This window comes from Dictyostelium discoideum (assembly GCF_000004695.1).
Source record: "Dictyostelium discoideum AX4 chromosome 1 chromosome, whole genome shotgun sequence".
Lineage (NCBI taxonomy): Eukaryota > Evosea > Eumycetozoa > Dictyosteliales > Dictyosteliaceae > Dictyostelium > Dictyostelium discoideum.
The window spans coordinates 2790420-2818011 of NC_007087.3; the positions used below are offsets into that span (position 1 = coordinate 2790420).

At 22.4% G+C, this 27592-nt stretch overlaps 13 protein-coding genes and 1 non-coding gene across 14 annotated transcripts in view; 4 read left to right on the top strand and 10 right to left on the bottom strand.

Annotated features, from left to right (window-relative positions):
• Window positions 1-236, bottom strand: part of DDB_G0269446 (hypothetical protein) — a gene marked incomplete at both ends in the record, with an annotated part of 1161 nt that extends 925 nt beyond the window's left edge. The window contains one exon of the mRNA XM_640884.1: window positions 1-236. This exon is cut by the window's left edge and continues 442 nt beyond it. Coding sequence (XP_645976.1) covers window positions 1-236 — 236 coding nt within the window.
• A 422-nt stretch (window positions 237-658) lies between these two features.
• Window positions 659-4700, bottom strand: DDB_G0269448 (hypothetical protein; the record flags this gene model as incomplete). Its single annotated transcript, XM_640885.1, has 2 exons — window positions 659-4178; window positions 4342-4700. The coding sequence occupies 2 exons, from the start codon at window positions 4698-4700 to the stop codon at window positions 659-661; spliced, it is 3879 nt and encodes a 1292-aa protein (XP_645977.1).
• A 624-nt stretch (window positions 4701-5324) lies between these two features.
• On the bottom strand, window positions 5325-6686 carry efaAI (elongation factor 1 alpha; the record flags this gene model as incomplete). Its single annotated transcript, XM_640886.1, has 1 exon — window positions 5325-6686. One exon carries the CDS (start codon window positions 6684-6686, stop codon window positions 5325-5327), a length of 1362 nt encoding a protein of 453 aa, XP_645978.1.
• Window positions 6687-7697: 1011 nt separating this feature from the next.
• Window positions 7698-8400, bottom strand: DDB_G0269450 (hypothetical protein; the record flags this gene model as incomplete). The annotated part of the gene is made up of 2 exons (XM_640887.1): window positions 7698-7820; window positions 7903-8400. The coding sequence occupies 2 exons, from the start codon at window positions 8398-8400 to the stop codon at window positions 7698-7700; spliced, it is 621 nt and encodes a 206-aa protein (XP_645979.1).
• A 700-nt stretch (window positions 8401-9100) lies between these two features.
• Window positions 9101-12091, bottom strand: DDB_G0269452 (hypothetical protein; the record flags this gene model as incomplete). The annotated part of the gene is made up of 1 exon (XM_640888.1): window positions 9101-12091. The coding sequence occupies one exon, from the start codon at window positions 12089-12091 to the stop codon at window positions 9101-9103; it is 2991 nt and encodes a 996-aa protein (XP_645980.1).
• Window positions 12092-12338: 247 nt separating this feature from the next.
• DDB_G0270526 (hypothetical protein) lies at window positions 12339-12539 on the top strand (the record flags this gene model as incomplete). Its single annotated transcript, XM_640889.1, has 2 exons — window positions 12339-12474; window positions 12514-12539. The coding sequence occupies 2 exons, from the start codon at window positions 12339-12341 to the stop codon at window positions 12537-12539; spliced, it is 162 nt and encodes a 53-aa protein (XP_645981.1).
• Window positions 12540-12964: 425 nt separating this feature from the next.
• On the bottom strand, window positions 12965-14386 carry gpt2 (hypothetical protein; the record flags this gene model as incomplete). The annotated part of the gene is made up of 3 exons (XM_001134468.1): window positions 12965-13658; window positions 13746-14163; window positions 14287-14386. 3 exons carry the CDS (start codon window positions 14384-14386, stop codon window positions 12965-12967), a joined length of 1212 nt encoding a protein of 403 aa, XP_001134468.1.
• Window positions 14387-14654: 268 nt separating this feature from the next.
• On the bottom strand, window positions 14655-16136 carry DDB_G0294553 (delta 5 fatty acid desaturase; the record flags this gene model as incomplete). Its single annotated transcript, XM_001134469.1, has 2 exons — window positions 14655-14837; window positions 14940-16136. 2 exons carry the CDS (start codon window positions 16134-16136, stop codon window positions 14655-14657), a joined length of 1380 nt encoding a protein of 459 aa, XP_001134469.1.
• Window positions 16137-16900: 764 nt separating this feature from the next.
• Window positions 16901-18386, bottom strand: trpS (tryptophanyl-tRNA synthetase; the record flags this gene model as incomplete). Its single annotated transcript, XM_640891.1, has 3 exons — window positions 16901-17533; window positions 17670-18024; window positions 18172-18386. 3 exons carry the CDS (start codon window positions 18384-18386, stop codon window positions 16901-16903), a joined length of 1203 nt encoding a protein of 400 aa, XP_645983.1.
• Window positions 18387-18810: 424 nt separating this feature from the next.
• On the bottom strand, window positions 18811-19562 carry DDB_G0270530 (hypothetical protein; the record flags this gene model as incomplete). Its single annotated transcript, XM_640892.1, has 2 exons — window positions 18811-19432; window positions 19555-19562. 2 exons carry the CDS (start codon window positions 19560-19562, stop codon window positions 18811-18813), a joined length of 630 nt encoding a protein of 209 aa, XP_645984.1.
• Window positions 19563-20023: 461 nt separating this feature from the next.
• Window positions 20024-20236, top strand: DDB_G0269456 (hypothetical protein; the record flags this gene model as incomplete). Its single annotated transcript, XM_640893.1, has 1 exon — window positions 20024-20236. The coding sequence occupies one exon, from the start codon at window positions 20024-20026 to the stop codon at window positions 20234-20236; it is 213 nt and encodes a 70-aa protein (XP_645985.1).
• A 654-nt stretch (window positions 20237-20890) lies between these two features.
• ubqJ (hypothetical protein) lies at window positions 20891-21808 on the top strand (the record flags this gene model as incomplete). Its single annotated transcript, XM_640894.1, has 1 exon — window positions 20891-21808. One exon carries the CDS (start codon window positions 20891-20893, stop codon window positions 21806-21808), a length of 918 nt encoding a protein of 305 aa, XP_645986.1.
• A 2304-nt stretch (window positions 21809-24112) lies between these two features.
• Window positions 24113-25570, bottom strand: DDB_G0270532 (hypothetical protein; the record flags this gene model as incomplete). Its single annotated transcript, XM_640895.2, has 1 exon — window positions 24113-25570. One exon carries the CDS (start codon window positions 25568-25570, stop codon window positions 24113-24115), a length of 1458 nt encoding a protein of 485 aa, XP_645987.2.
• Window positions 25571-27128: 1558 nt separating this feature from the next.
• On the top strand, window positions 27129-27215 carry tRNA-Trp-CCA-1. Its single transcript has one exon. It is a non-coding gene; the product is annotated as a tRNA-Trp (tRNA).
• Window positions 27216-27592: the final 377 nt, after the last annotated feature.

Here is a 27592-nt window from a genome sequence, read left to right on the forward strand (position 1 = left end):
ATATTTAAATTATCTTGATTTTCATTAAATTCTTGGTTATTTAATTTTTGAAATCTTGATTTTAATTTTGGAGAATTTTTATATTTAGAGTGTGATAATAATTTCCAAAATAATTCATCACTACAGAGATGGTAAATATATTTTGAAACATATTGAAATTCTTGAATTATAAAATCACTTGAAACTTTTGATAATATTAAATAAAATACCTCTGTCGGTAAATCTTGAAGGTTCATAGTTTAATTTTATTATATATATTATATTATTTTTAAATAATTTTTACAAATAATAAAACATTTAATTATTAAAAAAATAAATTAAAATAATATTTAAATAATTTAAATAAATTAAAAAAAAAAAAAAAAAATTATTTAAAAAAAAAATTAAAAATAATTATTGTAATTGCCAATGTATTAAAAGATATATAAAAAATAATGTTTAAAAAAAAAAAATTAAAAAATTTAGAAGAAAAAAAAAAAAAAAAAAAAAAAAAAAAAAAAGTTAATATAACTGAAACAAAAAAAAAAGTTACAAAACTTTTTGATATTTTTCAAAAACTGTGTTTTTTTTTTTTTTTTTGAAATTTTATTTTTTATTTTTATTTTTATTTTTATTTTTGGTTATTTTAATTTTTATTTTTTAATTATTTTTTTTATTTTTAGTTTATTTCTGTTAAAACTTCAAGGGTGTTAATAATATCTGAATCATGAATTGTGTTTGTGGGGGTATCACCATTATTGTTATTGCTGTTGTTTGAAATATTTAAATTTGTATCACCAGTATAATCATCAATTAATGAAGAGTTTGGTCTATGACTTGCAAGTATTGGTGAATGTTGTGGCTGAGAGTTTCTACTTTGTGAAATCCAACCACTATTATTATCTGAACTATTATTATTATTACTATTGGTACTTGAAGAGATTGAGTTTCTATCATTATTATTAATACTACTATTATTATTATTAATATTATTATTATTATTATTATTATTATTATTATTAAATTGTTTATTTTGATTAAATTTTGAAAAATAATTTAAATTATTAAAATTTGAATTATGTAATAACCAATTACTATGCATCCAAGAATCTTTTGATTCAAATCTCATATAACATGATTTCCAAAGTTCTAAGCAACGTGAATATAATTTTGGTCTAATTGATTGAATATCTTGAGGATTAAAGTATGGATTTAAAAATTTATTAACATTTAAATTAACTTCAGTCCAAATTGAGATTGTTTTGGTTTTAACTTGATTTTGAATTCTATCTTTTTCACAATTATTTAAGAAAGTACCATATTTACAACTATGAATATTATCGGAAATGAATAACAATAGAGATGGAGTAAACTCGAAAAGTAATGGAAACTGATTTAATAATTGAAAACAACAATCTAAAAATTGTTGAAAAATTGGGGATCTCTCTTCTTCATTACCAGGTAAATGACCAAGACGTAAAGAGAATTTATGGCCAAAACTAAGCCATTCCTTTTCGATTAATACTTGAAACCCATGAATTGTACGATAGAAAGGGTCCAATAGAATTTGAGTTAATGAAGTGATTTGCGGGGTTCTGTCCCAACCATCACTACAATGCACCAATATACTATTACCTTTTAGGATTAATTCAGCAGAGAAAGTTGCCGCTTCCAATATTGATTTAATATGTGATATCCAACCAGTCTCTTCGATGTAGCCCCAAAATCTCATATCAGTGCTCTCGGTATGATCTTTGTCACGAGCTGATGATTTCATTGCCAATACTAATTTCTCTAAACTTTTTCTAATTACATGAATATTAGGTATATTCATAAATATTAATTTACAATTTGGATAATTATGAATATTTTCAAAGCCTGCACCATTGGCTGTATTTGCAATTGCATTTATTTTTGGTCTTGCATCAATTAGATAGAGTGTTTTCGATGGTGAACTTAATGCTAGACTACTACAATAAAATTCGTCCTCTGGACAACGTGCCCTTTCAATACCAACCAATGGTTGACTACATCTACTAATGGAAGCATTTGAAGATGGATCTTTCCATGACAATGTTGGTATACGACCTTTACTACGAAATGAAAATATTTTCTCTAAATCTTTATCAGTTGCTTTGTTTGAGACAACCAATGAACTTGGATAACTTGAACACATTCTATGATCTTTATTGATGTTTGTAAATTTCCAACCACTATTTTCACTATCACCATAGATATTAAATCTAGCATATTCTCTTCTTTGATTATAAACTTGCCAACCATCTATACTACTTGTACTTGAATTTAAAACATTTGGTTGTGTTGAAAATGATGGTGATGATGTTGATGTTGTTGTTGTTGATGACGATGACGATGATGATGGATTTAAATCTGAAAATCCAGGTGATTTATATAAAAATGCAAATAAAAATGGTACCATTTCCTCAAAAATACCATAACTTTCATAACGATCAATATGTTCAACTCTTGATTCATCTTGCATTTGAATATTCTCTTCAACAATCTTTTTTTGAATATTTTTATTTTGACTTGTTACTTTTATTGATCTTTCAATTTTATCTTTAAAATGATAATTTATTAAATCCATTATTTTATCTCTAACATGAATTGACATGAAATATAATTTAAATTGTTTAAAATCTTTAGTTTCAATATTAATTAATTGATAACTCATTGATGATGTTGATATTGTATAATTTGATAAATTATTTGATGAAATTGATGTTGTTATATTATTATTATTATTATTATTATTTACAGGTGAACTATTTAAAATTGGTTGAGATTGTTGTGGTGGTGGTTGTTGTTGTTGTTGTTGTGATAAATTATCTAAAGAAAAATGATAAGATTGAGCTGGTGATAAAGGTGGTGTCGGATTTGGTGATGAACCACCCAATGATGGATTAACTAAATTTAATGAAGTTTTACTAAAATTAATTATATTATTTAAAATTGATGATGCACTTTGATTAATACTAAAATGACCACTTAAATTACTACTATTATTACTATGTACATTTATAATTGATTGTTGATTTAATGATGTTGTTACTGTTGTTGTTGTTGTTATTGTTGGATTTATATTTGATTGTTGTTGTTGTTGTTGTTGTTGTTGTTGTTGTTGTTGTTGTTGTTGTTGTTGTTGTTGTTGTTGTTGTTGTTGTTGTTGTTGTTGTTGTTGTTGTTGTTGTTGTTGTTGTTGTTGTTGTTGTTGTTGTTGTTGTTGTTGACTATTATTACAATTTATTTGATTTGAATTATAGTAACCATTACTATTACTATTACTACTACTACTATTATTACTACCAGTACTAGAACCAATCGGATTTATTAAATAATCATCAATTATATTACCACCAGTTGTAATTTCACTTGTAGTAAAGAAAATATCATTACTATTATTTGTTGGTATTATAATTGTTTCTTTATTTAAACCTGATGATGAATCTAAATCATTACTATTATTAGAACCACCATTTGATTGATTATCTCTATCATCATCAGTTCTAACTGTTGATATTGATAACAATGGTATTGATTCTTCCTCATCTTCTAATATTGGAAAATTTATATTTGAACTATTATTACAATTGCTATTATTACTATTACTATTACTACTATTACTATTACTATTACTACTATTACTATTATTTGGTTGATCAAGTTTAAAAACTAATCTAAAATTTGTTATAAATAATTTACCAGTATATAATTGAGTTGAAGTACCAGTAGTAAAAGAATCACCATTTTGAATAAAGGTTGAAACTGGTTTACCTAAAAATACAGCTTTTTCAATCATTAAAATGTTTTCACCAGTTGGTGAAATTCTTTCTGAAAAGAATTGTCTAATCAATGGAAATGGTGAAATTGCTGCCATTTCCATTGGTGATGGTAATATTGGTGTTGGTTTACTACAATCTGCTCCATACATTAAAAACAATTCCAATAATTCAACTTTACCTTGTTCAATTGATAAATGTTGACATGTTCTACCTCTTTTATTAACAATATTTGGATTTGCCCCATGAAATAATAATAATTTTAAGAAATCAAAATTATCATTTAACATTGTTGCCCTATGTAATGGTGTTTCTTGTTTATTATCTTTATGATTTATATATGCTCCATTTTCAATTATTAATTGAGCTAATTTAATTGATTTATTTGAATAACAATATCTTAATGAAAATATATATATATATATTAGTATATTAAAATAATAATAATAATAATAATAATAATAATAATAATAATAATAATAATAATAATAATAATAATAATAATAATAATAATAATAATAATAATAATAATAAGATATTGTATATATATATGTATATTTACTTTGTTAATAAATGTAATGGAGTTAAACCATTTTCAGTTCTTGCATTTGGATCAGCACCTCTTGATAATAATTTTGTAGCAATTTCAAATGCACCTTGATTTACAGCATAATGTAATGGTGTATAACCATCAATATCTCTATGGTCTACTTCAATTGAGGTGTCTTTTAAAAATCCATATTTTTTTTTAAAAAAGAATTTTAATGCAAACATATTATCATTCATCGCGATTAAATGTAATAATGTTTGACCTTTACTATTCCTTTTGGTTGATAAATCACCCCTTTTCAAAAATTCTTTAAATACATTTTTATCTTGAGATCTTGATATATGTTCTAATGTTTGATCATTTGTTGACATTCTATCTAAGAAATCTATATAAAAAAAAAATATAAAAATGATAATTGAAAATATGTGGATTTGTGAAAATATAAAAATATAAAAATATAAAAAAAAAAAAAAAAAAAATTGCGCAATATCTTGATATTTTAAGGAAAAAAAAAAAATAGAAAAAATAAAAAAAAAAAAAAGAAAAATCCGCAAAAAAAAAAAAAAAAAAAAAAAGACAAGAAAATTTTAGGATTGAAAAAAAGAAAAATGTATATACATAACTAATTATTATTCTTTTAAATGAGATATTTTTTAAACATTGTATATACATTTTTCTTTTTTTTACCTTTTTGAAATTATATAAAAAAATTTAATATATTTTAAACTTTTGGGAATCCTATTATTTATTTTTTAAAACAATATATTTTCCTGAAAATGTTTTAGTTTATTTTTTACCTCTATGAGATTATATAAAAAAATTAAATGTATCCATAGTTTTTAAAATTAAATATATTTAATTAAATATCCATAATTTTTAAAATTAAACCATTTTAAAAAAAACAAATCAAATACAAAAAAGTTTAAAAATTAAAAAAAAGAAATTTTTTTTTTAAAATTATTATAAAATGCTATTTATTAAGAAATATTATTTATTTATTTCTTTTTTGATGGGGCAGCAGCACCTTTCTTATCACCGGCTTTACCTGGGGCTTTCTTGACGGTTGATTTGATGACACCGACGGCGACGGTTTGTCTCATATCTCTGACGGCGAAACGACCTAATGGTGGGTATTCAGTGAAGGATTCAACACACATTGGACGAGATGGGGTTAATTCGACCATAGCGGCATCACCATTCTTTAAGACGACGGCGGCAGTACCTTCTTTGGCAACGACGGCACCAGTACGACGATCAACTTTATCGACGATTTCAGTGAATTTACAGGCAATGTGAGCAGTGTGACAATCTAAGACTGGTGAGTAACCAGCATGGATTTGACCTGGATGGTTGAGGACGATAACTTGAGCAACGAATTTTTCAGTTTCTTGTGGTGGATCGTTTTTGGAGTCACCAGCGACCATACCTCTTTTAATTTCTTTGACTGAAACGTTTTTAACGTTGAAACCTACATTGTCACCTGGACGGGCTTCTGGGAGTTGTTCGTGATGCATTTCGACTGATTTGACTTCAGTTGAGAGACCAGCTGGGGCAAAGGTGACGACCATACCTGGTTTAATGATACCAGTTTCGACACGACCTACTGGAACAGTACCGATACCACCGATCTTGTAGACATCTTGTAATGGAATACGTAATGGTTTATCGTGTGGACGTTTTGGTTCGACGATGGCATCGAGGGCTTCTAATAAAGTTGGACCTTTGTACCATTCCATTTTGTCGGATCTTTCTAACATGTTATCACCATTCCAACCTGAGATTGGGACGAAGGCAACTTTTTCTGGATTGTAACCAATCTTTTTGATGAAAGATGAAACTTCCTTGACAATTTCGTCGTAACGGGCTTGTGAGTAGTTGGTTGATTTTTCATCCATCTTGTTGATAGCAACGATCATTTGTTTGACACCTAAAGTGTAAGCAAGGAGAGCGTGTTCACGAGTTTGACCGTTTTTGGCGATACCAGCTTCGAATTCACCAGTTGGGGAGGCAATGACTAAGACGGCACAATCGGCTTGGGAGGTACCAGTAATCATATTCTTGATGAAATCTCTGTGACCTGGGGCATCAATGATGGTGAAGTAGTATTTGGAGGTTTCGAATTTCCATAAAGCAATATCGATGGTGATACCTCTTTCACGTTCAGCCTTTAATTTATCCATAACCCAGGCGTATTTGAAGGATTGTTTACCCATTTCAGAAGCTTCCTTTTCATACTTTTCGATAACTCTCTTATCGATACCACCACATTTGTAGATTAAATGACCAGTGGTGGTTGATTTACCAGCATCTACGTGACCAATGACGACAATGTTAATGTGAGTTTTCTCTTTACCCATGGTTGTTTATTCTAAAAAATTAAATTTTAAAAAAATTATTAGTATTAATAAAACTTTTTTTTTTCAAAAAAATAATATAATAAATAAAATTTTACATGTGTATATTTATTATGTGTGTATATATTTATTGTGTGTGTTTGTATATATTATAATAAATTAATGAATAAAATTATAAAATTAAAATAAATTTATATTCTTTTGAACACAAAAAAATAAAATTTTAATGCGAAATTTAATGGAAAAGGTGTGCTTGTGTGTGAGTGTGTTTATCCCAATTTATTTAATTCGTTTTTTTTTATTATTATTTTATTTTTATTTTAATTTATTTATTTTTTTATTTTATTTTTCTAAAAATAAGATGCTTATTATTTCAATTTTTTTTAAACTACTCTATTTTTTTTTTTTATCATTATTATTTTTTTTATGTGGTGTGTGTGGAAAATATCATTTTTTATGAATATGTTCATAATTTGCGCATACCTTTCTTTAAAGTTGATTATAACAATGAATCAAAAAAAGTTGAAAAATTCTTTTTATGCGTCGCAAAAAAAAAAATAAAAAAAAAATGTTTTTTTCGAAAAAAATTTTAAAAATAAATTGATAAACCAACATAACATTTACATAAGTTTTACATAAAAAAAAACCGATCTTCATAAAAAAAAAATTTTAAAAAAATTTGAAAAAAAAAAAAATTATTAAAAAATAAAAAAAGGATAATCTCTGATCTTATTCTTATAAAGATAAAAAATAAAAAATATAAAATTAAAAAATAAAAAATAAAAAATAAAAAATAAAAAAAAAAAAATGAAAGATTATAATGATTGAAAGCGGTAAAATTATTGATGATAAGAAATAGATAGAGTTTTGATTTGAAAAAAAAAAAAAAAAAAAAAAAATATATATATATATATATATTTTTAACCCTTTATTTGATTATGATTTCTTTTTTTTTTTTTTTTTTTTTTTTTTGTTGGGATGATATAAATATATATATTTTATTTATCTTGTATATTATAAATCAATAGTATCTTCAACAAAATAATATTTAGTTATTGGGTCAGTAGTACCAATTTTCATTAGTTGTAGTTTTGAAAAGTTTTGAAAACCAAATTCTATATTTTCATCCATATGTTTCTTTTTTTTTTTTTAAAAATTTGTTAGAAACTTTTTGATTTAAAAAAGAAAAAGGTGATGTGTTTTTAAAATTTATACATACTTTAATTTGAAGATAATTTCTTTGTATATTTTTACCTTTTGCAATTGTAATATGAGGATGCCAATCTCTATCTTCTTCAACTTTAATATTTTGATCTTTAAATAATTTATATAAACGATTTCTATAATCCACTATTTTACTATACCCATCATGATTTTCATTAACACCAGCCCATATAACTCTATCTTTAAATGAACCTATTCCTTTTATAGATGAAGAAGGTTTATTATTTTCACCAAATATTTCAGTAGCTAATAATTTAGTTTGTGGCATTAATGTTGATTTAACAATTGATAATTGTTCATCTGTTAATTCCATAACAAATACAGTAACATGAAATTTTTCAGAGGGAATTAAATCTTTTTCAACATATTTACAACTTTTTTTCATTGAATTTTGAATTTGTTTAAGTTGGTTATAAATTAATAATTCTGTAATTTGAAGTCCAAAAAAATAATTCATTCTACCAACATTGGATTTAACTAATTGATTTGACATTATTTAAATAAAACTAATAATTAAAAAAAAAAAAAAAAAAAAAAAAAAAAAAAAAAAAATTAGGTTATGGTTGAAGATGGAGAAATAGTAATGGCAGTAATGATAAAAAAAAAAAAAAAAAAAAAAAAAAAAAAAAAAAAAAAAAAAAAAAAAAAAAAAAATTTATTTGTTTCTTTTTATCTTTTCTGGTTAAATTCCCTGAAAAAAAAAAAAAAAAAACTCAAGTCAATTTCCAATACCTTAAAAAATTCCTTTACCAAATCAATTTCCGACACCTTAAAAAATTCCTTTACCAAATCAATTTCCAATACCTTAAAAAATTAAAAAATTAAAACTAATAAACTAAAATTAAAATCTATTTTAGAATTAAAAAAAAAAAAACTAACAATATTAGGCCATAAAAGTTTAAAATCCAAATTACTTTTTTATTTTTTTTATTATTTTTTTAATTGTTTTTTTTATTGTTTTTTTTATTCATATATTCAATCCATAAATAGATTTCCCAAAACCCATTTATATATTTTTTTTTTTTAGTCAGGGAAAAAAAAAACTCTTGGTTTATAATATTAGTTTTCTTTTTTATAATTTCATTATTAATATTATAAATATTATTATTATTATTATTATTATTATTATTATTATTATTATTATTTTCTTTTTAATAAATTTCATTATTATTGTTATTATTAATAATATTATTTTATTGCCATGGTTTAATATTATAGTTTACAAATAATGAACCGGTTGGAAATGGTGGTATTTTATAATAACTATTGAAAATTGGGTGTAAAACACGAGCAGCACCATCAAGACAAGTTAATGGAATTGGATAGAATCTTCTAGCTCTTTTACTTCTAACTTTAAAATCTTTATCAGTAACTGGACCCATATCACTAACCCAACCGGTATTGACTGAAGAAACATGAATATTTCTTTTCTCTAAAGAGGCACTAATTGATCTTGTCATCATATTTAGTGCAGCTTTTGCCATATTAGTATGAACGTGATTACCACTTTGATTATTATAATCATAATCAAAATCACCTTCTGATGATGTAACATTTACAATATAACCCCAATCTAATTTTGATACTGTTGAATTGTTATTATTATTATTATTGCTATTATTATTATTTCTAAAATTATTATTATTAAATCTATTTGATCTATTATTATTATTATTATTATTATTATTATTATTATTATTATTATTATTATTATTATTATTATTATTATTATTTAATGATTTTCTTTCCATTAGAGGTATTAATTGAGAAACAAACATGGTTGGTACAATTGAATTTACTAAATTAACTTCACCCATTTCAACAGTTGAAATTTCATCAATTTGTGAAGTCCAACTTGTTTTATTTCTCATATCTAATGGTTCACCATGTTGATCATATTTTTCAGATGGGAATAGAATTTCATTTCTATCATCATTATCTTCTGGTAATAATGTACTTTCAATGATTGAAGTTGAAGAAGAACCACCAAATTTAATATCATTAACTCTAACTAAAACCATTGATTTGTCAGAATCACTATCACTATCTGATGCATTGATAATTTGCATATCATCATCAGACGATATCTCTTGAAATTGATCAATCATTTTATCGGTTTGATTAGTTAATAAAAGTTGTTTAATTTCCTTTTCACCGGTTAACAAACTATGATAATATGCTTTTGGTCTACGAATTGTTTGAGCAGCATTATTAATTAAAATATCAATTCTTGGGAAATTTGATTTTATATGATTTATAAATTCTTGAACAGCAGCAATACTTCTAAAATCTAAACCATAGATATGTAAACGTGATAAAATATCAGGATTTGAAGAGAACCTTTCTTTAAATGCTTCATTTGCAAGATGTGGGAATCTTGTAGTTGCAATTACATTATAACCATAACCTAATAACAATGCAGCACATTCAAAACCAATTTTGATTCTAGCACCAGTTACCAATGCATATTTTTTATTTAATAAATTGAAATCTTTAAATAAATTTTCATCAAATTCTGTACGTGAGAAATCATTAAATTCATTACACTCTTTACAAAGACTTGATGGTACCATATCAAGTTTTGAATACATAATTTTCTTTTTACAAATGTAACAACTTATTAAACCATTTACAGTTAAGCATGAAATTTTCCAACAATAATCTTTTATTGGACCAAATTTTGTAAAGCTACCAATTAAATCTGGATTTAAAATTTCATGAATTTCTTTAGCCAAGAAACGGGGTTTAAAATTTTTACGTAAAAATTCCAAAATTCTTGACATTGGTTTAAATTGAACATGATGAAATGGAATTGAAGTATATTTTTCATATTTTTCAGAAATTGAATTTCTTGCAACACAACGATCCAAATGTTTACAATATTCAAAGTTTTTACATTGAAAACCTCTAACAGAGTATTTTTGAGAACGTTCCATCTTTGTTGTTACCAAAATTGTTCTATTATTAAATGCAATGGCAGAACGTGGAATCATTTTAACATTACTACCATTATAACAAATTGCTGTACAATCTAAATCACAAAATATTAAATGTTCTTCAACATTTTTTGAAAATAATGTAATGATTTGAATTGGTCTAAATTGATCACCAATAATTGTAATTGAATTTGGTGTACGTATAAAACGATAGGAATATTCATTTTTATCAATCCATTGTTTAATTTCAATTAATAATGATTCAAGTTTACTTTCACCCATTTCAATTGTTGGTGCTGTAATAATGATATCGATATCTGATTCTGATTTTTTAAATTCTTTTTTTATTTTTGTTTGAAATTCATATTCAACAGTTTCATTGGAAAATTGTAATTTCGATTTCATTTCATCATAAAGTTTAATATATTCCAATGGTAGAGTTTCAATACATGTTACTAATGCACCACCAATTAAATATGCATTTGCTTCATTTTCATTACCATTACCAAAGGTTATATTATCTGAAAGGCCAAATGACATTATTGAAAGAAGTTGTTTAACAATTTCAATATTTGATGCTAATGAAAGTTCACCATACTCTGAGCCATGAATACCACGAGCTCTTGATGATATATGGTATCTACCAATTTTTGATAATTTGAAATCATCTGGATTTTTAATATTACCTTGTTGGTTCTCTAAATCATAGACATCAAATGAATGATCTTTAACTTTTTTATAAATCCTTTCACTAATTTCATAATCTTTACTTTCATCCATATTATTACATGCTTCATCAATATAGGCTGATCTAATCTTTAATAAATCTAATGATAAAATTGAATCATGCAAATCTGTATTAAATAATAAATCTTTTTCAATCCAACATTTTTCATTCTCTTTTGAATTTTCTTCAATAAATTTATCAACAACACATTTAAATACTTGAGCAACTTTATCATCTAATTTAATATAAACTAAAAATAATTGAATAATTGTTACAACATCTTGAGTTTTACAATTTTTATTATTTGAAAAATTTTCTTTAAATTTTGTATAAATTTCTTTAATATAACAATATGATTTATCAAATAAACTTTCTTTTTCACCATTATTATTATCATTATCAGTTTTATCCTCGTCTAAATATAATTTAGCCATATCTTTAATAAAAATATCATAATTTTTACCATCAATCATAAAACTTCTATATTTTTCATTATTATTATTATTATTATTATTATCCATTTTTTTGATTTATAATATTTAAATCTTTTAATTGGATATTTTATTTATGGAAATAAAAAAAGAAGGAAAAAAAAGAAAAAAAAAAGATTTAGGTCATTAATAATTTTATTATTTTTTTTTTTTATTTTATTTATTTATTTATTTATTTATTTATTTATTTATTTATTTATTTATTTATTTTTTTTTTTTTTTTAGAGGTTGGTGTGATAAAAAAAATTGTGCATCGGAGTGGTGAAAGTAATTTTCAATGGTGATGGCTTTATTTTTAATTTTTTTTTATTTTTTATTTTTTGCTTTTTTTTTTTTAATAATTATAATTTACATTTTCTTTTTTTTTTTTTTCTTTTATTTTTTTCCTTTATTTTTTTCTTTTTTTTTTGAATGTTTGTTTTTTTTTTTTTTTTTTTTTTATAACAAAAAAGTTATTACAAAAATTCTAATTCCATAAAAAATGACGCAACATTTTTTTTATTATTTAAATATACCCCCCCCCCCCAAATCTGAATATCGATGAAATTTAAATTAAATTTAGAACAATATTATCTGCCACCTTAAAAAATTGATCATCTAGTAAAATTGAATAAAATTTCACTGATTTTTAATCCAAACAAATTTCCCACCAAAAAAATGAGAAAATAATCATAAAAAAAAAAAATTTTCAAAAAATAATAAAACAATTAAGAAAATTAAATAAGCACCGTCACCAAATTTTTGATCACATTTTAAAAGATACATACCTTGAATCCCACTATTTCTTATTATCTTGGTTAGTAATCTTTGAAAAAAAAAAAAAAAAAAAAAAAAAAATAGAAAAACTATTTTTAATAAATAATTATGAAAATTAAATAAAAAAAAGATTATATAATTTTTTATTTATATATTGGTATTATTATTATTTAAAAAATAACCATTTTCAAAAGGTGAAATTTGAGGAAATAAAAAATTTAAAGTTTTATCAATTCTTTTTAAAATTCTATTATTGAATGTTTCAAAGTTATCATTTAAACAAGTTGTTTTAGGTTTATATTTTAAAGAGGTTATTAATTTTAAATATTGACGAAATTGTACATTTTTTAATGGTATTAATCTATTGAAACCAGGTTTAACTTGAAAAGTACTATACTTTCTTGTGAATTGATTAGCAGTGAATGAAAATTGTAAATCCTTTGGATCTCTAAATCTATGAGATGAAGTTTCTTCAACCTCTTCTTCTAATTTCTTATAAATTAATTTCAATATCTTTTTATTCAATGGTAATACACCATGATCACTTCTATATCTTTTCGATTTAAACCAAAGTTTATCCAATACCCTATTAGTATTTATCATACTTGTATAATGAATACTGCCTCTTGTACCATTTTCATAGATTTCAAAATCACTTGATATTTTATGTTGTCTTTGAAATATATATGGATTAAAATTTTCATCATAAAAATCACTTGGTAAAACTGGATTACTAAAATAAATATCATCATTTAAATATAAAAAACAATTTGATACTCTTTTTGGTAAATTAAATAAATTAATTTCAATTGAATCTGAATTAAATGTTGGTAAATGTGATCTATAAAATTTAAAATTATTTTTAATTAACATGTGTGTGTCTGTATATTTTATTTATTTATTTTTTTTTTTTTTTTTTTTAACTTACTTATTTTTATAAAGTTCAGAATGAAATATAAATTCAACATTATCATCAATAGTTGATGTATTGAACCATGTAGGTATTTGATCAGCAGTTACTATGAAAATTTTTCTAACCCATGGTGCATTTTTACGAACACTTCGTAAAGAATACTTTAAAATACCATAGTCTCTATATCTACCTTTTGTAATACTTTCTAATCTATCATTGTAATCAACATATTTTATATATTTTTCAATATTAACAGGATCTGATCCATTAACCCATGTATAAACAATATCAATATGTTTACAATCTGATTTAAATGGTTTAATTCCTTGTTCTCTTAAAAATATATTTTTAGTTTTTTTTTTTTTTTTTCCTATTAATGATGATTCTTCTTTTTTAAATAAAGTATTTGATGTTTGTTCTATTTCAACAATTTCTTTTTTTTTTTATTTTTTTTTATTTTTTTTTTTTTTGGAAATTTTGGTGGGGTTAATATAAGTTACTAGAATGTGGTAAGATATTTTTAGAAAAAAAAAAAAAAAAAATATTGTTTAGGTACCTTGTAAAAATTCAAAACTTGTCATTGAGATTATTGTTATAAAAACTAAAAATAATACAATAGCAATTGTTTTAAATCTCCATTTTAGTTTATTTATCATTTTAATATTTTCATATAAACTAAAAAAATAAAAATAAAAATAAAAATAAAAATAAAACAAAACAAAATAAAACAAAAAAAAAAAAAAAAAAAAAAAAAAAAAATAAAATAATTAAAAAATTAAAAATAATTAAAAAAATTAAAAAATTAAAAAAAAGGAAAAAGAAAAATCAAATGAAAAACGAAAAGTTGCAACGATATTTTTATTTTTGTTTTTGGGTTTGTTGGATTTTTTCATTTTTTTATTTTTTTATTTTTAGGTTCAATTACTAGTCGGTTACAGATTTTCTTACATAATTTTCATTATTACCCATATTGTAAAGAAAATCAATATGAGATTTAAAAGCAGCATAAAATGTTGGTTGAATATTATAATGTACATCATACTCATCACAAACCTTTTTAATAATTGGTACTAATTCACCATAGTATTCTTGTGAAATTGATGGAAACTATTATCATTATTATTATTATTTTTTAAAAAATAAAATATTAAAATTAATAAAACTATTTCTTTTTTTTTTTTTTTTTTTTTTTTTTATAATAAAACTTACCAAGTGATGAACAACTTGTAAATTTACACCACCCGAAAAAAATAAACACATATATGAATTAATACCATAATCTTGAGTAGTTTTAATTTGATGAATTGCCCAATCTTCATCAACATTTGTTGGTTCATCATTTTCATTTACACTTGTTGCAACAATTTTTAAATTATCAGCAGAATGACTAACTTGGAAACCAAAGGATAAATAAAGACCAAAAAAGAATTCAGCGATAAAGAAATAAGTTAACAAGTTTACTAAACTATGATATTGTAATGGTATGATGAATCTAAAAACAATGAAAACCAATTTACCAATGATAAAAGAGATGATTTCAAAATTTGAAGCATTTGCAGTTCTAACCCTTCCAATTGAACCCTCTGTGAAAACACTATAATCACATAATCTATATTTAATCGAATATAGACCATACAAAAATGGGGCGTATATATGCTGATATTTATAAATCCAATATTTATTTTGGTATGGTGTTACAATTCTAAAATCAACTTCACTATCGCCAATATCCGGATCTGCATTTCTAATATTTGTATACACATGATGACCAATCACATGCTGATTACACCAATAAAAGAACGAGGCACCAATGAATAGATCGTAAGTGGCGCCTAGCCATTTCCATACTTTTGGATTATGAGAGATCGCTGAATGGCACGCATCATGCATCATATGTAATGAGAATAGACTATTGGATAATGAATACACAATTGCAAGTAAACAATTTAAATAGAAATTTTCAATGAATGCATAATGGCTAACATAATAACTTGTAATTAAAAACCAATAAACAAATATTAATCTTGCTATTATACCAAATGCAAATTTTGGATCTTTATTTGACTTTTTAAAATGCTCTCTAACTCTTTCTTTTAATGTTGAATAGAATTTACTTTTTTCAACATATTTTGGGAATTCCATTGTTGAAACTTGTCCAATTTCATATTGTTTTAACATTTTACTTGGTAAATCTGTCATTGGGTGATAACTTTCAAATAAATTTGTAACATCTCTACCTGCTGCTAATATTAAAACTTGTTCACCTCCTGGATGATGTTTTATAAATTTTGTAATATCATAAACTAAACCATCAATTGAAATCCAAATTCCATTTTCAATTGTATTATGTTTTGAAATTTCTTTCCATGAATATAATTTTTTAAATAATTTTTTCTCGTTTTCCATTTTTTTAATTTTTTTTTTTTTTTATATTAAATAAGATTAAAAATAATTAAAATCGTTTTTTTATTATTATTTTTATAAATTATTTAAAATATAACAAACAAAAAAAAAAAAAAAAAAAAATATATCATTAAATAAAAAAAACCACATATAAAAAAAAAAAAAAAAAATTATTAAAAAAAAAAAAAAAAAAAAAGAATGGGTTTGTGATTGGACTAGATTTTGTGTCAATCCTCCAAACGATTTTTTTTTTTAATTAATTTTTTTTTTCTTTTTTTTTTTTTTTTTTAAAATATCTTTGTGATTGTCATTTTACAAAAAATTAAGAAGAGGTGGATTTTATTCGTTTTTTTTAAAGTTAGTTCAAAAAAATAATACATATTTTAGTTGCGGGGTAAAAGATTTTAATAACCCAAGAAACTTATTTGATAGATATTTTTTTTTTTTATTAAAAAAAAAGTTTTAAAAAAAAAAAATAATAATAATAATAATAATAATTTTTTTTTAATATTGGTGGTTTAGTTTTTAAAAATATATTGTGATGGCAAAACATTTATTTTTATAAGAATTATTTGTAAATAAATTTTTTAAAAAAATATTGATAATGTTGTAATTACAATATTGTGTAAATTTGATTGGGTTTACAATATATTTTTTTTATTAAATATATATATAAATATATATAAATATATTTATTTTTTTATAAATTATTTATTTTTATTTATTTATTTATTTATTTATTTTATTATTTTATTATTTTTTTTTTTTTAAAAATTTAATTTACGAATTGACATAAAAGTTGATAAAACTTCATCAGTAATTTTAGCTCTTGCTTCTTTATGACGAATGATAATTTTATTCATAAGATCAATTAAAATTTGTTTAATTTCACCAGTCATCATTTTACCAGTTGAATATCTATGAGCGATATCTTTTAATTGTTCATCATCTTCCAACATAAAAGTTAAATATTCATAAGTGATATCAACTGAAAGATCAGCACCATTTTTCTCTTGTTCTTCTTTAGTAGCACCACCACCAGAGAAAGCATGTTTCTTAATTTTATCTTTAACTTGATCTGGTGTATCAGAGAGATAAACTGCGGAATTTGTATCTGAAGCACTCATTTTGGTATTGTGACCTTGAAGTGCTGGGAAGAATTTACTATGAATAAGTGCTGGTTTTTGATGACCAATTCTATGTGCAATATCACGAGTCATTCTAAAGTATGGATCTTGATCAATTGCACATGGAATTAAACAACGAATATTCTTAATCTCTGGATCATTCAATGGGAAAATATGTGGGAATGAATCTGGAAAACATGGTGCTGCTTGAACTGGTGGAAATGTAAATTTACCAATTGCATCTGATTCTTTAAATCCAAAAATATTTTGAATCTTTTAAATTAATTAATTGAAATAAAATAAGAAATGAATTCTAAATTAGAATATACATAACCTAAAAAATTTTATGATTATCATAATAATAGTAATAATAATAATAATAATAATAATACTAATACTAAAAACATACTTGATTTAAATTAACACATCTTGCAATTTTAAGTACATTTGGATAAAGATGATGAATATATTCTAAATTTGAAAAAATAAAAGTTTTTTGAATATCAAAACCCAATGCAATGATATCTTTAACATTGTTATGAGTAAATTTAATTGATTCTTCTAAAGTCATATCTTTCCATAAAAACTTTTCATCATTTGTCATTTGAACTACCAATGGTACATTGAATGCATCTTGAAGATATTTTGTAAATGTAAATGGTAATAAATGTCCAAAATGTAAACTACCACTTGATGGTCCTCTACCTGTATATAAAAACCATTTTTTACCTGATTCATGATGATCTAAAATTTCTTTTAAATCTCTTTTTTAAAATATAATAAAATTATTAATATATATTGATAATAAATATACATATAATATATGGTTATATCATATATTATAGTTAAATATTTTATTTTTATCATTATTATTGTGCTATTGTTGTTTTTTTATTATTATTGGAAATTACCTATGAGAGAAAAAGATTCCTCTACGTAAAAAGTGATGTGCTCTTTTACCAGTAACTTTTTCAAAACGAGCAATGAGTTCTTCACTAATAACAGTTGAACCAAATTGATCAACAAGTTTCATATAATCTACACTACCACCTGGTGCTGCTTCAACTTCCCATGGTGTAATAACTTGTTCTTTTGTTTCGTTTGTTGTTGGTGTTGTTTCAGTCATTGTTTTTTTTTATTTTTTAATTTTATTTTTAAAACAAAACAAACTCTGAAAATAATAAAAATAAAAATAAAAAAAAAAATGAATTTTTTTTTTTTTTTTTTTTTTTTGAAAAAAATAAAAATAAAGTAAAGTTTAAAATTAAAATAATTAATAAACTAATTTAATTTATTTGTCTTTAAAGTCTTTTTAATTTAATTTAATTTAATTTATTTTATTTTAATTTCTTTTATACTAAAAATATTAAAATTAAATTTCTACTCGATTTCTCTATAATTAGTTTTCTATTAGTTTTCCCAAAAAAAAAAAAAAAAAAAAAAAAAAAGTTTGACGAAAAATTGAAAATTCATTATTTTTTAATTAAAAAAACTAAAATAATTAAAAAAAAAAAAAAAAAAAAAAGATTATTAAAATAAAAAATATTTATTTATTTAAATTGTTTTTTTTTATTTTTTTTATTTGGCTTTTTTTTATCTTCTAATGATTCTCGAGATAATCTCTTTTCTCTTTTTTTACTTTCAATTATCCATAATCTGTCATGTGGACTATCAACTAAATCACAATTCAAATTAAAAATAGGATGTTTTGGAATTGGATTTTTTGGGAGCGATGGTAAAAGAGTTTTAATTTGTTGTTCTGCTTCTGATTTTGGATGTGGTTTTGGTTTTGGTTGCGGTGGTTTTGGGTGTGGTGGTTCCGATTGTGTTTTTGAAACTTTTTTTACATAAAGAGATTGTCCATCATTATCATAATGGATTATCTCTTCGCTATCACTATCACTCTCGCTATCACTATCACTCTCACTATCATTAGAAGAAGTATCACTATCAGAATTGTAATTTTGATCATCAATGAATTTATTATTTTTATTATTATTATTATTATTATTATTATTATTATTATTATTATTATTATTATTATTATTATTATTATTATTATTATTATTATTATTATTATTATTATTATTATTATTATTATTATTATTCATTGATGAGGTTTGTAACCGAGTTACCGATTTTCCATTCAAAGAAAATATTTGTTGTTTATTCCTGTTATTATTTAATTATTTCGTTATTAATTTTATTTTCCAATCTTTATTTTATTTTATTTTTTTTTATTTTTTTTTTTTTTGTTTTCCAATTTTTTTTTTTTTTTTTTTTAACATAATTACCTTTGCATCTAATAGTTATAAAATAAAAAAAAAAATAAAAAAGTTTCCTTTATTATAATTTTTTAATAGAGTCATTTATTTATTTATCCCAATTAAGTGTCAGACACTTTTTATTGATACAGATATTAAAAAATGTTTAATTAGATATTTTTAATTTATTTTGAAAATTTTTTTTTTATTTTTTTTTTTTTTTTCAAAAGACACACTTTTTAATTTTTTTTTTATTTCTTATTTTTCAAAAGACTGACACCTTCATTTTTTGATTTAATTTTTTTTTTCCTTTTTAAAAAAAAACAATGGCCTAAAATGAACTCTTTTTGTTAATTCAATTCACATTAAAACCAAAAAGGGGTAATAATAAAAATAATAATAATAATAATAATAATAATAATAATAATAATAATAATAATAATAATAATAATAATAATAATAATAATAATAATTTTTTTAAAAAAAAAAAAAAAGAAAAATGCATTTCAAAATAATATTAAAAAAAAGACAAATCCAAAACCTAACTGGAGAACCAATAAATCAATTTCGCCAATGTAAAAAATTTAAATTCAATACAAATTTTCAAGAAATAGAAAATCAAACAGCAGAATTTAAATTAGATCAATTAAGACAAGAGATATTTCAACTCCAACAATTACTAAAACAATTGTTATCAAATTGTATAGATTAAATAATTAAGAAACCACTAAAAATATTGGTTTAATTAAAATCATTATAAAAAATAAAAAAATAAAAAAATAAAAAATTAAAATAAAATAAAATAAAATAAAATAAAATAAAATAAATAAAATAAAATAAAATAGAATAAAATAGAATAAAATAGAATAAAATAAAATTAAATAAAAAAGCTATATTATTATTTAAAATGTTTAAATAATTTTTTTATTTCCATTTATAGCATACTTTTTTTTATTTTTTATTTTTTATTTTTTTTTTTGACACATTTCCTTCTCACTCGACCTCTCAACACTTTTCGGAACATTATTTATTAAAGTCTTTTTTTCTAATTTTTATTTAGTTTTAAATATAGTATCAATTCAATGAACATTGTTTTGTCAACATGACTCATAATATTAGTTTTTTATTTTTTAAAAATAAAAAATTCTTTGAAAATTATTTTTTTAATTTTTTTTTTTTTTTTTTTTTTTTTTTTTTTATTAAATTATTAAGAATTTTCAAAAAAAAAAAACAATAAAAAGAAAATTAATTTTCTTTTTTTTATTAATAACAATTTAAAATTATTAAAATCACTTGTTTATTTGTTTATTTACTTTATTTATTTATTTATTTATTTTAATTATAAAATATTAATATAATTTCCAGAATGCAAATTTTTGTTAAAACTCTTACTGGTAAAACAATAACATTAGAAGTTGAAGGTTCTGATAATATTGAGAATGTTAAAGCTAAAATTCAAGATAAAGAAGGTATTCCACCAGATCAACAAAGATTAATTTTTGCCGGTAAACAATTAGAAGATGGCCGTACTTTATCAGATTACAATATTCAAAAGGAATCAACTCTTCATTTAGTATTAAGATTAAGAGGTGGTATGCAAATTTTTGTTAAAACTCTCACTGGTAAAACTATCACTTTAGAGGTTGAAGGTTCTGATAATATCGAGAATGTTAAAGCTAAAATCCAAGATAAAGAAGGTATTCCACCAGATCAACAACGTCTTATTTTCGCAGGTAAACAATTAGAAGATGGTCGTACTTTATCAGATTATAATATTCAAAAGGAATCAACTCTTCATTTGGTGTTAAGATTAAGAGGTGGTATGCAAATTTTTGTTAAAACTCTCACCGGTAAAACCATCACATTAGAAGTTGAAGGTTCTGATAATATCGAGAATGTTAAAGCTAAAATCCAAGATAAAGAAGGTATTCCACCAGATCAACAACGTCTTATTTTCGCCGGTAAACAATTAGAAGATGGCCGTACTTTATCAGATTACAATATTCAAAAAGAATCTACTCTCCATTTAGTGTTAAGATTAAGAGGTGGTATGCAAATCTTTGTTAAAACTCTCACTGGTAAAACAATAACATTAGAAGTTGAAGGTTCTGATAACATTGAAAATGTTAAAGCCAAGATCCAAGATAAAGAAGGTATTCCACCAGATCAACAAAGATTAATTTTTGCCGGTAAACAATTAGAAGATGGTCGTACTTTATCAGATTACAATATTCAAAAAGAATCTACTCTCCATTTAGTTTTAAGATTAAGAGGTGGAAATTAAAAAAAAAAAATTAAAATAAAACCAAACCACCATATTGTATAATTAATTTTTCTTTCTATTCGATTTATTATATGATAAATTGTAATTCTTTTTTTTTTTTTTTTTTTTTTTAAAATTTATTTTAAAATTATACATTTTTTTTCTTTATTTTTTTTATTTTATAAAATTGAATGAATGAATTCCAATGTATGATTAATAATTATAAACATATTAACAGTATTAAGGAGAGAATTTTTTCTATTTTTCTTGAAAAATTAAATAAATAATGGTGAGGATGTAATTAATTGATATTTTGGTTGTCGTAAATTAAGATTTTTTAAAAATATCAAATATTTCTATTTTGATAATAATTTACAGGAGCCATTCTCGGTTGCATATGGAATAGATTTGATGCTATTTGGTTTTGAAACAGGTGAGGCAGAATATCTTGGAATTATAATACTTGGCATTTTTTTTTCTTTTTTTTAATTGTTATTTGTTTTTTTACAGTTTGTTTTTAATGAAATAAAAATTATAAATTTCCTTCATTTTATACTTGATAATATTGTGAATCAAATAACACTGACTATTTTAAAAACTGACACCGGCACTGACACCTCTTGAAAAACCAAAATTATTTTTTTTTTAAAAACAAAATATCACAATAAACATCTCACTATTTTTTTATAGTCTAGAACAAAATTTCATCAACTACTTATGTACAAGTCTATTAGCGGCATTTGAATGAGACCTTAGCAAAGTGTATCACCCAATAAAAAAACATGAAACGTTTGCAAAGTGTGTCATCCAGTTGGTTTTCAATGACTCCCTGGCATGGTGGTTTATTGTAATAGTCTTCAAAAAAAATGGCGCTTTTTTTTTTTTTTTGAATTGGATAACGCAATTATTAGTTACTTCTCCTTGAGATGCTATATCTCATTTTATTAGTAGTTTTTTTACAGGGTTAGTTTACTTTTTTTTTTTTTTTTTTTTTTTTTTGTTTCGAATTTTGAATTGGATTATTACTTTTGATTAAACATCTTTTTTCTAAATCTTTTTTTATTTTATCGGCTTCGTGATTGATGTTGACGACATATTTGAATTGATTTTTTTTTGAGTTTTGTCTACAATTTCGCTTATTTTTTGTAGGCATTTGTATTACTTAATATTTGTGGTGTTTTTTGTAATTTTCATCTTATATTTCATCTTGCTCCGAATCGTTACCCGATTCTTCAACATCATCAAAATAAATTTCAAGCTATAGTATTATATTATTGGCATTTTTATTAATAAGTATATTATTATAAAATAAAATAAATAAAATAAAATAAAATAAAATAAATAAAATAAAAAAAGAAAAATAAAAAAAATAAAATAAAATAAAATATAAAATATAAATTAAGAAAAAACATGTTAAAGCCTAGTAATCCAATATTATAATATATTTAATCGAAAAAAAAAAATGTTTGGGAAAAAAAAAAAAGATAATAGATTTTCAAATAAAATAACTCTCTGATGTTGTTATGGTTTAAATATCTTAAATTATTCACATTTATTAATTAAATCTTAAATAAAAATAAAATAAAAAAATTGAAAAAAAACATAATACCAATTTATTTAATAGTAATAGTTCAAACATATTGTGATTTTTATTTTATTCTTTCTAAATTTAACAGCAAATAAAATTTTTTTTTTTTTTTTTTTTTTTTTTATTCATTTTTTTTTTTTTTTAAATAACAATTTAGTTTTTTATATGAATTATTTAGATAGATTAATAGTCAAAAATATAAAGAGTGATATAAAATATAAAAATAATGAATGTAACTGTTGTAGGGAAATTTTAGAAAAAAAGATATTTAAATTAAAATAAAAAAAAGAAAAAAACGAAACTTTTTTCAATTTTAAAAAAAAAAAAAAAAAAAAAAAATTTGGTGTATACTTAAAATTAAATTGTTATTAAATTCTTAAACAACCAAATAATTGTGAATAATATAAAATAGTGAATTTTTACACTACACATATAAGCAGTGTATTTTAGTGAAAATTTAGAAAGGGAAATTCCAAAATAATTCCCCACAACAATAAACAATTGATAATCAATCAATCATTGGTTCATTAGAACATTCTTCAAATAATTATCCATTTTTATCTTTATTCTCGCTCAATCATTCTTATTCCAATATATTAATTAAATCTTAATGTAATTTAAAATAAAAAATAAAAATAAAAAAGATTAATTATAAAGTTTAAGTGATAAAAACAAATTATTTTTTTTTATTTGACTGTAAAGAATTACCAAAGAAAAAAAATGAGGAGAGAATTATTTCAATGGATTTTAATATTTAATAAAGAAATTATTATTAAAATAATAACTAACAATTGATATGAAACAGATTTACCATCAACTGAACCATTTGGATGATCATCATCACCAGTGGTAGAGGTATAAGTGGTTTCACCGGTGGTTGTAATTGAAGAAGAGGTTGAGGTTGTAACTGAAGAAGAGGTTGAGGATGTTGTTGTTGTTTTTTTAGAGCAAACTGTTTTAGAACCAATAGATATAAAACAATCTTTACAAATTGGATTTTTTTCAAAAATCTCACTACCATCATTATTTGATGTAAATGAAATTGATGAGCCTGTGCAATCAATTAATTGATCATCATTTGAATTTCCGGAATATTTAAAAGTATTGGAATCGTACATTACATTTGAATTCAATGATTTGATGATTGGTTTGTTATTACTATTTGAAAATGTGTTTGAACTGAATGAAATCATAGAGTTATTTGATTCTGCCAAAACACCATCAAAGTTATTAAAAGTATTTAACATAATTAAAGTAATATTTACGTTATTTGAAATTTTTAACAAAGAAGCAGGAGTTGAACTTTTTGGACCTATAATTTGATTAAAAGTTGAAGATTCAATTGATATGTCCTTTGCATCGATAAAATATAACTTTTGGGTTTTAGTGCCAAAAGAAACTTGATTAAAAGAACAACCAATTAATTTTTTTTTTGAATCTATCTCTTCAACAATAAAAGAATCGTCAAAGGATACTGAATTGAATTTTGTAAATGTAAAAGATGTTGTGTATTTTTTGCCAAAAAAGGAATATTCTCTAAAAGTAACGTTTTCAAAAATTGAGTTTTCAAAACTAATTGAATTTACTTCTTTTGATTCCCCAAATCCTGTGAATCCCAAGTTTGTAGAATTTAAAAATTTACATGTATCAAAAATATATTGTGTTTCCATCTTTCCATATGTATCTGAATATAAGATGTGATAGTTAAGGCTGAAAAAGTTTACAAAGGCAACATTGGATACTTTTAAAAATGTTTTTGAAGAAGGTGGATTTTGACCTTTACTATCAAAATCAATCAAATAATGTATGAGATCAGATCCATCAATAATGACATCATTAGAGTTTGAAGTGTATGTTGAAATTGTTATATGTAAACCCAATCCACTTTGTATATAATTTACTTTACCAGAATATGTTCCATCAGCTAATTTCAAAACCAATGTAGAATTATAGTTTTCTGGTTTGCTATTATATTCATGGAAATAATTCACAGCGTCCACAATATTGTTACATGAGTCTTCAAAAGAACTACCACATTCACTTGAATATGAATTGGTTTTGTTAGAATCAACAATTAAATTTAAAATTGTAGGGTTGGCATTTGGACTAGAAACTAAATTTGAACTGGATTTAATAGCAGAAACAAATAAAACACAAAGTAATAATATGATAATATTAAATTTTCTTGATAACATTTTTTTTTAATTTTTTTTTTTTTTTATAATTAAATAAATGATTTGATGTTTTTTTTTTTTTTTTTTTTTAATTTATACTAAAATTTTCTTGATGTTGAAAAAAAAAGAATTCTTATTTTTTTTCTATAATCTTGGAGAATAAAGAATAAAAATCGGATACCCAACCACACTTTGAGATAATAATTTTTAAATTTACCTAAATAAGCCATAATTTCCGAAATAAGCCATAATTTAAAATTTTTTCCTTTTTTTTTTCCTCTATTTTTTTTTTTTTTTTTTTTCTTTGAAAGGAAACCACCAAAATTTTGAATTTTATTTGAAAATGTTATTTTTTATAAATTGGTAAAGAAAAATGATTTAAAAATTTTTTTGGGTAAATGGAGATAACATTTAGAACACGTTTCAAATTATTCAAAAATTTTATTGTTCTTCAAAATCTTTTTCATTTTTTTTTCCTATAATCTTGGAGAATAAAGAACAAAAAAATGGGTATTCAAACACACTTTCAGATAATAATTTTTAGATATAATTTAAAAATTTTTTTTTTTTTCTTGCAAAGGAAATCACCCAAAAAAAAAAAAAAAATAAAAAATTTAGTCTTTTCAAGGGAAAAAAAAATTAGAAATTTATTATTAATGTTGCAGGGAAATTTCAATAAAATTTCTTACATTACATAAAAAAATAAAAAATAAAAAAAAAAGAATTCATCTCAACATCAAAAAAAAAAAAAAAAAAAAAAAAAAAAATCAAAAATCAAAAATCAAAAAAGATATTGCCAGTGATAATATTAGTTCCAATTCAAAAAAAAAAAAAAAAAAAAAAAAAAAGCTTGTGATAATAATAAACTCACATACAATATTTATTTTTTAATTATTGTTTTTTTTTTTAAAAAAAAATGGCATTTTTAAGTAAATCAAATGATAATACAAAAGTATCAATGGAGATTAGAAAAATCAATCAAAGATGATAAAAGGACATTTTTAGGGTATTACACAAGTACTTTGAGCAGGTGAGTCTGTAAATCAACAATTTTCAAACAATTAAAAATTTTACAAGAAAATGGTCTTTGGACAACAAAAGAGTTACAAGAATTTAGTAATACAATTTCTTTCTTTTTTTTATTTTACTTTAAAAAGTTAAAAATCTGGAAATTTTCTGATTAACTTGGGTTCCCAGGTTTTTTTTTTTTTTTTTTTTTTTTTTTTTTTTTATTTTTTTTTATTTTATTTTTATTTTTTTTTATAATTTATAGAGAGTACTGAGTGAATTATTGTATTTTTTGAGATGTTTGGGAAGTGTTATTGCGTGAAGTGGTGAGTTCCATTGTCTGAATTGTAATAGTTTTAGCGAGATTAATGAATCTACGCAAAATTTTCAAAACGAAACAAAAAATAAATTACAATAAAGTAAAAAGATGGCTTTTAAAATAGTTTATTTATTTATTTTTTTGTTTTGTATGTCTTTTTATATGAAAAATGAAATAATCAAAAAAAGCAATTGTTTTTTTCCAAAAAAAAATGGCGGGTTATGAAAGTGTGCAATCCAGTTTGTTTTCAATGACTCCTTAGCATAGTGGTTTATTGTAATTGTCTCCAAAACGTTAGAAGTTAGCAGTTGGTCCAGGGTTCAACTCCCTGAGGGGTCTTTTTTTAAGAAAATTTTTAAGATCGCAGGTTCAATTCCCCTAAAATTTAATGTATTACCATGATTCTTAATATTATTAATATTATTTATTATGATTTTTAAAAACTTTTAACATTAAACAATCACCAAAAATCTACAGGTCGAAAAATCAATTGTCCAAATTAAAGAAATAATACCAGAAAAAATTGTAATTAAAATCATCCCAATAGTAATAATAAACCTGAATAAACTACTATTTTTGCTAAAGACCCAGATCTTGCAAATAATTAATAGCATTTGTAAAAGTGGTTTTTTTTTAGACAAATACAATGTACATTTTAATTTAATTTAATGTAGAGCGTCTAAAAAAAAAAAAAAATTTTGGCGATAGTGATACCA